Source organism: Gouania willdenowi, chromosome 16 (assembly GCF_900634775.1).
Source record: "Gouania willdenowi chromosome 16, fGouWil2.1, whole genome shotgun sequence".
In the NCBI taxonomy this organism is placed as follows: Eukaryota; Metazoa; Chordata; class Actinopteri; order Blenniiformes; family Gobiesocidae; genus Gouania; species Gouania willdenowi.
This window is the reverse complement of record NC_041059.1, coordinates 19,745,898-19,756,704: the sequence shown is the minus strand read 5'-3', so window position 1 is coordinate 19,756,704 and position 10,807 is coordinate 19,745,898. Positions and strand designations below refer to the sequence as shown.

The 10,807-nt window shown below is 38.0% G+C and overlaps 1 protein-coding gene across 4 annotated transcripts; it reads left to right on the top strand.

Annotated features, from left to right (window-relative positions):
• Positions 1 to 4,250: 4,250 nt before the first annotated feature.
• On the top strand, positions 4,251 to 9,419 carry echdc1 (enoyl CoA hydratase domain containing 1). 4 transcript variants are annotated; one of them, XM_028471022.1, is made up of 7 exons: positions 4,257 to 4,286; positions 4,867 to 4,938; positions 5,191 to 5,366; positions 8,411 to 8,553; positions 8,651 to 8,703; positions 8,786 to 8,866; positions 8,948 to 9,419. In XM_028471022.1, the coding sequence occupies exons 2-7, from the start codon at positions 4,874 to 4,876 to the stop codon at positions 9,363 to 9,365; spliced, it is 936 nt and encodes a 311-aa protein (XP_028326823.1). In that variant the 5' UTR covers positions 4,257 to 4,286; positions 4,867 to 4,873; the 3' UTR covers positions 9,366 to 9,419. The 4 variants fall into 4 exon arrangements, with proteins under 4 accessions (XP_028326820.1, XP_028326821.1, XP_028326823.1 ...); XM_028471021.1 differs by having other exon boundaries at positions 4,270 to 4,286; positions 4,998 to 5,366; XM_028471019.1 differs by having other exon boundaries at positions 4,251 to 4,286; positions 4,867 to 5,366.
• Positions 9,420 to 10,807: the final 1,388 nt, after the last annotated feature.

Below are 10,807 nucleotides of genomic sequence, written 5' to 3'. Positions count from 1 at the left end.
ACTATTTTCATGATGGAAATAAAATAATGAAATAAAAATCCCAGAACTTGATAGGGAGGTTTGGGAATGGCTCAAAGTCTTAAGGACTCTATTGTTCCAGAACTGCTTTTCTCAAAGAGTGGTCCTCACGAGACCCTGAGTTTATTGGGAAAATATGTTTTTAAAACTAATATCACATTTTTAAATTAAAGTGTTTCTAAAACTGTTAGCAACCAACTACCATAACTATATAAATTCTATGGAAAAATGATATTGTGTCAGTAATGAATTTTACAGCTACTTTGCGACACAGGTGTGCATTTTACAATGTTATGCCAAAATAAGCACCTTCACCTGCAGAGGGATTGGTGGCTCAATTTACAGAGAAATGAATGGAAAATGACAGCAGGAAAGGTGCATCATCCTGACGCATGTGATTGAGACGAGACCCCTAAAGTGGTTCAGCCGCAGCAACCAGTGATTCTATGCATTTTGAATCCTCTGAGAGCAGTTTATCAGCAAGCAACAACCTGGCCATGAACACTCAAAGAATTTGTCTCATATGATTTCCTTCTATTTTTCGTGTTGCTGGGAAATAATTATTTTTGTGCTGCTTGAACTGAATTTTAAACAGATGTATTTAAATAGGTATCTTCTCTAACTCCCTAACCCTGAACCCTTACCATTCCCCCCAGCCCTAGTCTACAACCTGTTATTATTAGCTGTAGCACATCATTTTATATAACTCAAGTTAGTCTAATGGTCAAGGGTTTGATTCCTAGTGTGAGTTTTTTTTTCCCATCTGAAGCATATTTTTGTTGCAAGTGACACAAAAAATGAAGAATTTGTGTTAGTTAACCCTAGCCCTAATGTTAGTTAACGTATCAGTTTCATTATCCCAACTGTTTACAGCTTTATAGTGTCACCTGATGATGAACGTGGCACCTTCACATGCATTAATAAGCTCATCTACTTGCATGTGTCTACAATGTGAGACATTCACAGACCGTAGGGATGGACACCTGACCCTGCACACTGCAACATGGCACCATAGGCTGACTGAAATAACAGGTGTGATAATGTTGTGGAGCCAGAAATCTTACCCTGATGCTAGTATAAATATAAATATAGTTATTCTCTCCTGATGCCATAGCTACCGGTAACAGCTAGACTGCGTTGGCTACAGAAGGTTTTGGGCAAAGTGGATTCCCAGAGCTGGCATGTACTCTACTCACCAGCACTCATTATATAATTTAAAAACATGTTTGGTTTTTCACCCAATCTTAATGTATTTTAGTTAAAACAAGACCATAACATAAATTGTCCTGATGGCTCAATTTAGTGAAAAGACTAATGCTAAAACTAATTCAAAATTTGCTGTTAAAATCAACGCTGGTTAACACACTTCCTTTAGTTGCTGTGTCACCTACACTGTAACCCTTTGCTGTATGTAAAATTGTATTAAAATTTGAACAGTAATATATTGTATTCTTGTAATACAATATATTACTGTAAACACATAGCACCTTGGGAACAAAAACAATGAATTACAGCACCTCCACACTTAACTTTAATTTACAGCAGTTTACTGTAAACAGCGTTGCATCATGGGAACTTGCAGCTGGACCAAAAAGTGCAGGAAAAAATAAGGAGAGCGGCTGCATCGAAGCAAATTATAAGTACGTCAAATTACTGTATAATATTACAGTATTTTACCGGATCACCACTGCCAGTATAATACTGTAATTATAAATGCAGTAAGATACTGTAGAATATTACAGTATGATACTGGACCACTGCTGCCAGTATAATACTGTCATTTTTACAGTAAAAAGTTTTACAGTGTATTGTTTGTATGGACTGGCACCCTGTCCAAGGTGTGCCCCCGCCCAGTGTCCAATGCCAGCTTCTCTTCAGAAAAAAGCTTTTAGTAGAAGCTGTTGAAACTATATCTAGATAATGTGTTATATGAACAGGAAACATGTCATTTCAGCACCACCTTTAATAGAGGACCTTTAATGCATCTAACGTCTAATTATCCGCTGCTAAGTTCTTGGAAAGCAGACTTCATCCACATCCTTATGTTTGAGCTGTGTTGGGTCTCTTCGTGGCCTCAGTAGAACTTGACCACATCCTTTATGCTGCCTCTGCTAAAACATTCATTTAATCTCAAGTGTCTCCTGGCTTCATTAAAACCTCTGGCACCTGCCAACCACCCACTTTCTTTGCTCTGAAATAGACACTAACTGGGAGTCCGGAAATTAGCGCATGTGTGTGTTAAGCCATACTGGTGATTGGACTGGATCATCTGACTTCCTGTGGTGGCACAGACAGCTGCATATTGATCGATGAGCTCATTCATCACTTATAGGGTCCATAAACCCACTGCTATAGAAAAACACACAGAACACATAAACAAATGCAACATTCTTGTATAGAACAATTTCTACTATATGTATCCATTTGTTCAAAGAAGCAGAGGAAGGTTCCAGACATGCTTGCTATGAGCTGCAGTCATTCTGAGGCTTCGTGTTTATTGTGGAGCCTCTTCCAGATGTGGCGTTCAACAGAATAATCCACTATGTAGGTTACAACTAAAGCTGCATGATTAATCAATATTGGATTATTTATTCAGGGGGATTTTTAAAAAAGTCAAAATGGGAAAATTGATTTTCCCATTTAATCATGTGTAATCACAATTGGTTGGGCAGGTTATTTTATCACCCCCACAGAGGATTTAACATTCTTTGTTGAAGCTTTGCAGTTGCACTTTATTCCCAATACTGAGATTTGTTTTAACGTTTTCACTTAAAATAAAGATACTTTGTAATTATATTAATTAAATCATGTAATTTTTTTAAAGGGGGGGGAAAAAATGGAAATTTGGGATTTTGTTTTGAGCTAAAATCATGCAGCCTTAGTTACAAATCCTAAGATCATGGACTCGGGAGAACACAGTTGACACAGCGAAAGTCTACTGCAAGACTTGAATACCGGGTCAGGACGAGAAACGTCACCAACTTTTTAGAATTCCTCCCTCACCTTTAAATAGATCCGAGTGGTGTGGGGTGGGCTTTGGTCTCCCACAGTGTCCGTGGGGTTTATCCTTGTTTAATGTTTGCACTGCTGTCAACACAGTTCATAAAATGTAGAGCTAAAATGTGCTGTATTTCTCATTGTATACCAGGTAAAAGGTCTGACCTTTATCTAAAGGATGACCCAGACTGGGTTAGGGTTAAAACCAGGTAGTTGACCATATCAGGATACACAATACACGGAAGACTCTCTGGGTCGCCATTGATCCAAGAAGAGGGAGCCAACTCATATGGATCTGCACCACCAATAAACCGTAACTTAGTCCTTCCGTGTATGTCTTTGCATCTATAACACATTATGACGAGCTTTTCTATGGTTTCGGACATTTATCCATCGCAGTGTTTTCCTGCGAGTGCCTCCAATATGGCCATGCATCCGGGTTACTTTCCAGAACGTGACGTCGGTGAAAACCCTCTACAGATTATAGGCAGTGGCTATCCTTAGGGTTGCTGTATCAATATGCTGACATTCTATCTGCACGCAGCACCCCTCATTGGCCAGTTTAGGTCACGTGACTAAGACTAAACCTTACCGTAAACCTAACCCTAAACCTAACTCTAACCCTAAACCTAAGCTTAACCCTATCCCGAAGACGCTACGTACGAATAGCATCGTGGGTTGTCCGTACGGCAACTGTACGAATAGACACTTTCTAAATTGTTTAATTGTAATTTATTTTATTGTTACGGTAAATATTCTTCTTCTTCTTCTTCGTATTCTGACACTTTACTTGGACTTTAGTGTTGTGACTGCATGAGTGACAACGGAGCAACATTGTGTGTGAGATTCACACAATTGTTGAATGTGTAGCTGTTTAATTTCTGTGAAATCCAGTAAATGAAGACGCTCAGAGGATCCACCAGCATAGATATCATATAATGAAAGTCTTTATTATCATAGATATCTATGGCCTCCAGGGTCTCAAACACCCAATAACTAAGTACAGCCACTCAGTGAATGAAGTTGGAACATAAACTGTCATCTGGAAACAAGAAAAAATCTAAATATTAAAACAACGTCGACCACAATGCGTTTCCAATTGCTATTGTTTGATTTCATAGAAGAATAAAATCTGCTATAATTTAACTGTGTTCTTCCGCCACCTAGTGGATAGGAATAAAACACGGTCTAATGACGTACTTCCGTTTTCTAACAGCTGTTGCTTGTGGGACATATATTAATGTGACACCAGACGACAACCACCGACCAAGGTTGGTTCTTAGAGGTTTTGTTTAATCAGTATTTTGTAATGTTTATAAGATACGAAACATATTACGACACCTGGTTATTGCTCAATTTATAAAACGACACGTGTTGTGTCCCGGTATAATAGCTAACTTTTCTCCTAAAAAAAAAAAAAAAACACATTTCCAGCAGAAATGTTAGTAATAGAGTTCATGTACATGTATGCCAAAAAAACAAACAAATAATAGTACAGTAATTTAAAAGATAGAGAAAAGCTGTTCTCCATTAATTTGAACAAGATATTAAATACATTTGTTTTTTTTTAAAATCAGCTACAGTTTTTATGTAAAGTGGGCGTGGTTTTGGAAAGAAGACTGGGGGTTTATTAATACTAATATATACTTGCTTTTCTAGTAAATAATCTCTAATGTTTGTAATAGTAAACCACATCAGTTGACTACTGAGTTTTCTTGAAAATGTATAAAAAACATGAAAACTTTATGTATTTATTTGTTCTCTTATCAATTGTATGTACCACTGTGCTCCTTGAATGAACAACCCTGTGCATGATAAATAATTGAATATCTATTTATTTTGGGGATGCAGCAGCCGGATGGCCCGCTGTGCCTTTATGGAACAACTCTGGAGGAGAAACAGCCAGTGTGGGGCATTGTTTCGGTAAGAAAATACCAAACCACATGAAAATCATCCACACTAAATGTTCCTTGTCTTCTTAGGATTAACGTCTCAGCGTCCAAGGATCTGCGTGATATGTAACTTAGCAGTCAAACGTTGGATTGAAATGATATGTAACTTTCTATGGCAGTGGTTTATACAGTTTATTATTGTACGTGATCTTCCACTGTGTGCATTGAGCTTTGAACCACAGTATTGTGTCCCGCTGTCCTGTGTTAATGGTGATCCTCTAAGGCTGCTACAGAGACGGAGCAGTAGCTGGGTCTACTCCAACACCCACGGCTTCAATGAGGAGGAGATCAGAGAGAAGCTGCAGGCCTTCCCCGGCGGATCCATCGAGCTGCAGAAACAGGACTCTGGCATCGCCACTCTGACCATCAACAATCCTGCTCGTATGAATGCTTTTAGTGGTGAGTAGGGCTGGGCGATTTTGCCAAAATGCACTTAAAAATGACTGCAGACATCAGATATATTGTCAAAAGTGCAACTTTATTGCTGTGATTGTCCTCAAGAGTTAAAATGCATAAAACAATCCCAAAATAAAAAAGTAAATGAGTCTCTTCGCGGGCAGTCCCCCCCCCCCACCCCACACACATACACACACTTTTCCCGGCCGCTACAGGTGAGCTTTTTATTAATCAAAGATATCTGATTGGCTATCAGCTGAATGTGTCCATTCACTGACAGCGGATGGGAGTCTGCTCCATAGATATAATATACTGTGGTGTAATCGTTTAACGTTTGTGCTATTGAACGTACCCTAGAGCTGTTGTAATGTGTATATGTCTATGGCCTGCTCTGTTGAGTCACGTGACGTCACTCACATTGCTGCATCGCGACAAAGCTCGAGCGCTAAATTCAGATGGAGAGCAGGAAACTTGAGAATCTGCCATCTGAAATCATCAAAATGCCCATATTTTGTGTAGTTTATGGCTGCTCCAAGCGTTCTAACCGAGAAAAGGAAAAGAGATTTTATAGAGTACCGAGGATTGTGGTTCACAAGGGTGAGAAATGTAAAAAGCTCACAGAACAACGCCGTAAAAAGTGGATTTTAAACCTACGTCTGTGGTCGGGAGGAGCAGAGTCTGCTGATGCTGTAGCGACCACTTCATTTTTTAAATTTATTTATTTATTTTTTTTTTTTTTTTGAAAAAAAGGTATGTTAGTGAGCTAACTTTGTTTTTGTGGCTGTGTTTATATAGCATTAGGAATCCGTGTACCCTTCGTTTTTTGGTTACTCCGTTTTATAACCAAATCAAAATAACAATAATAATAATTTAGATGCTTCTCGGAACGGAGTGTTTTTGTGCCCTCCGCAGTTTTCTTAATGCCCCCCGAGTTAATGCTGCCTGGCGCCAACTCTGCATCATGCTATGGTAACTCCCAAGGATGGAACGCGAAAAAGTCCAAAAAAACTGTGGTAAGAAAGAAAATAAAAATAATAATAATTAAAAAATAATCAATTAAACTTGAAAATCGTTTTTATTTACAAATTTGATCATCGATTAAATTGATTTTTTTTTTAGTGGTGACGGATTACACTATATATGCTCTACATTATGTGTCAAACTCAAGGCCCAGGGGCCAAATCCAGCCCTTCAGAACAGGGTTTCTCATTTATTTTGGCCCACGTACGCCCTTTCTTTTATTTCTTTTCCTTATTTGTCCGACTGCAACATTTTGCTCAGAATACAATGAAAAAACAACTATAGAGCATAATGAAGGAGTGATAACACACATTTTAAAGAATCCCATTGTAAATAAGTAGAAAGGAACAGTGTTTAGTGCAAAGTTTTTCAACTTTGGTGTTGTGACCCCATGTGGGGCCCGCCTAGAAATCAAATGGGTCCGCCTGAAATGTCCAGTAATCAATAATAACAATAAAAAATATATCTTTTTAAATATGATTCTTTTTCAAATTAAAACACCACACAAAATATTAAACAACTGTATTCTAATTCACACTTTTACTTTCTGAACTAAAAATCTAGTTCAAATAAAATGTTGTATAAGCTGGCGCATCTTGTCACTTTGTGCACTAATCCTGTCCACTAATTTGTGTTTGTACTGCAGTATAACAAACAGGATCATGCCTCCTGAATAGATTCATTTCTATAGTTTTTATCATTTATCAATACAGGTCAAGACTGACCCTGTATTTTCAGTTCATCTTCTAATCAAAAGATCAGTTTCTTCATCAATATTATGATTATCATTTTAACTAAAAATATACATTATAAAACCCCATATTTTGAATGCTTTTGTTTGTTAATTTTGCAATTTATTTCTCTCAAGTACCCCCTGTAGTGCCAATGTGTACCCCCATTTGAGAAACACTGCTTTAAAGTATCAAATTCAATGTAATGTAAATTAATCCACAAAATGACGGAGGTTCATAGTTTTACCATACTTAAGTCCATTTTAATCTTACATTGTTGGAAGAATTTAAATAAATAAAACGCCTCTTTATTCTGAAATTTAATTCACTTAAATTCAGCTTTATTTGTAAAGCGCAGGGGTCTGCAACCTTTATTCTCAAAGGAACCATTTAACCTCATCTCACCTGGATTAAAGTCCTCCCGGAGCTGAAAAATTTGGCGGTTAAATGAATCTGTCCCCACACAAATAAAATATCTATTTTCTTCCAGAATAGTGTTTTTATTGGTTTAATTATTTTACCAGGGATTTAAAAGTTAAGGTTAGCCACAGGTGCAGGAAAGTTGATGGTCTGTAGATGTTGCAGGAGGTGAAGTAGGAAGGTGCTGAGTGATTGCACAATGTGATTTATTTTAGGTTAAATTGTAAATCTTGATTTTGTCATTAATCATTAATAGCTTCTGTTAAACCCTTTATTTCAATAGTTTTTTTTCAAAGCGATAGGGAGCCATTGCAAAAGAGTGAAAGAGCCACATGAGGCTCCAGAGCCGCAGGTTGCAGACTTCTGGTATAGCGCAAATGATAACAAAGTCATCTCAATGCACTTATCAAAATATAAAATTCATAATAAGAAAGAAAAAACCCAACAAAATCCACATGAATAAGCATTTAGTGACACTGGGAAGAGACAACTCCCTTTTAACAGGAAGAAATCTCCAGCAGAACCAGGTTCAGAGGTGGAGAACATCTGCTTTGACTGGTTGGGGTTAGTGGACAGGACGACGATAAAATTAAATTAAAAAATAGTCACAAAATCAAGGACATGTACAGTAAAGATCTTTCAGGGACTAATATCTGTCATTTATTGCTTGGTTACTGCCGGTGCTTTACATATCGTTCATACATGCAAGTGCAAACCAGGGCACAATAATGTTGAAATGGCTTGTTTTCTAAAATCTGTGGCCCACTTGAGATCAAACTGGTCTGTATTTGGTCCCTGAACTAAAATGAGTTTGACACTGGATCCAAAGACGTGAGAGAATCTTTGTAGCTCAGTGTATTGTGTTAATTCTAACAGGGAGTATGATGGTGAGTCTGGAGGAGAGGGTGACCCAGCTTGAGAGTTGGACTGAAGGCAAAGGCCTGATTGTTCGGGGGGCTGCTGGAACATTCTGCTCTGGGTCAGACCTCAATGCAGTCCGGGCGATATCCAACCCACAGGTAAAAGAGTTAAGACATGTTTTAGAAGTCATTTCCTATTATCTGTCTATTTATCTACAATATTTCATGTGTGTGTGTATCCCTACCTGCTGTGTAGGATGGGATGCAAATGTGCATGTTCATGCAGAACACCCTCACAAGGCTGCTCAGGTAAATGCTGCTGATTACGACAAAGGGAACACGTGTTGCACAATAGGCTAATGATGCTAACGGAGTAGCTTCCTCAGTGCAGGCTGCCTCTTATCTCTGTTGCTTTGGTGGAGGGGAGTGCATTGGGAGGAGGGGCCGAGCTCACCACTGCCTGTGATTTCAGGTCATTCATTTTCCTTTGGTACCATATTTAGAATAGAGAAAAAGACTTTTAATCTCAGACACCTTCATATATGTCTCCCAGGTTAATGGCCCCAGGCAGCAGGATCCAATTTGTCCATAAATACATGGGTCTGGTCCCAGGCTGGGGCGGTGCTGCTCGACTCGTCAGCATTGTTGGAAGCAGTGAGGCACTAAAGCTGCTCGGGGGGGCCGTGAATGTGGACCCTGACCATGGGCTGCACATTGGACTTACAGATACAGTCTTGAAGGGGAATGAGGAATCAGAAGGTGCAGACGGTGTCCTGCAGCAGGCTGAGGAGTGGCTCAGTCGCTACACTAAGGGAGCTGCAGCTGTGATCCAGGCTGTGAAGAGAGTGGTGTTGTCTGGGAGAGAACTGCAGCTTTGTGAAGCTCTGAGGACTGAGAAGGAGGTGTTTGGAAGGGTTTGGGGGGCCCCAGCTAACCTACAGGCTCTGGCCAACAAGTCCAAACACAAGTAATGTTTCATACTGTAAATGACTTTTGAGTTTATTAAAACATATTAGTACATTACATCTGTGACTGGGTTATGAGTATATAAGCATGTTGGTGGTGGCACGTGGAAACATTCATTAATTTCAGTCAGGGTTGGGGTAAATTACATTTTTCAATTACAATTATGTCTTTAATTATCCACGTTCAATTACAATTCAATTATGATTACTTTGAACATCATTTTTTCCAATTACAATTATAAGTCAATTACAATTATGTTCTCGAATATTAAAGTTAATATTAAATACACCAAAAAATATTATCGATCATCCCATTTATTTCTCATCTCTTGGTTACCTTCCTAATCAATGAGAAATATTGGTATTAATATTTTTGGTGTGGGCGTCTGAGCCTTTTTTCTGTCAGTATAGCCATAGATTTATATTTTTTTTTTTAAATGGTAAAATGATCCTGAGGAGAACTGACAAGTAAATTTAATATGAAACATATTTTAATAATTGTTAACTACGTATGCCTATGTGTAAGCCATAGAAATGTAACATGGTTCCCCAGTTTTGCATTTGATTACATTGTAAAAGACAGTGTTTTTTAAATGTTCTTAACAATTACAATTAGTCAATTATCTGAACTCTGAACAGATTTTTTCAATTATGATTACCTCATAATTGTAAGTAATTACTAATTACTATTATAATTGACCCCAATCCTGATTACAGCTGTGATTCCCAAACCAGGTTATAAGTATGTAAGCATGTTGGTGGTGGCACATGGAAACATTCATTAATGTCAGTGAATATCTCAGCTTTTATACAGACTAATTTTGCACGTGTTCCATGTGCAATAACAAACTTTTCACATCGATTGAAGCTTAACAGTAAAGACGTGTTAGAAGATGAAACCAAATAGTGAGTCTTGCTTCTTATTCTTGTATTTTAGATTAGTAGAGCTGATCCCTCAGGGCTTATTATGTCACAGATTATATCAAAGCATTAGTTTCTCTCTGGGGTTTGTCGTGCTGTGACTAAAATACATGTGCCTGAAATGTAGAAAATTGCCCAATAGATCTCCACTCTGTATGAAAACTTAGAGCCATGTCAGACAGAATAATTACAATGAACATTTTTACACTAAACTTTGCATCATTTCTTGGATACGTTTGCTTTAGAAACCTGTATAAAGCTTTGATAATTCCACCAAGATTCTTTTTTGAATATGTTCAGGTTTCATTTATTCAGACAACTGTTCCACAGGAAATCTACTTTGATCTCCTGACATGTTTTGACTGTCAACTGCCAGTCTTTGTCAGAGGCGTCTGTTGATCGCTTTGATGTTAACTTGACTTCCGCGCAATAATTCCAGCAAGATTCTTTTTGAAGAGTTATCTGAATAAATGAAACCTTAACATATTATTTAAAAAGATAAAAAAATTATTACGCGGAAGTCGAGC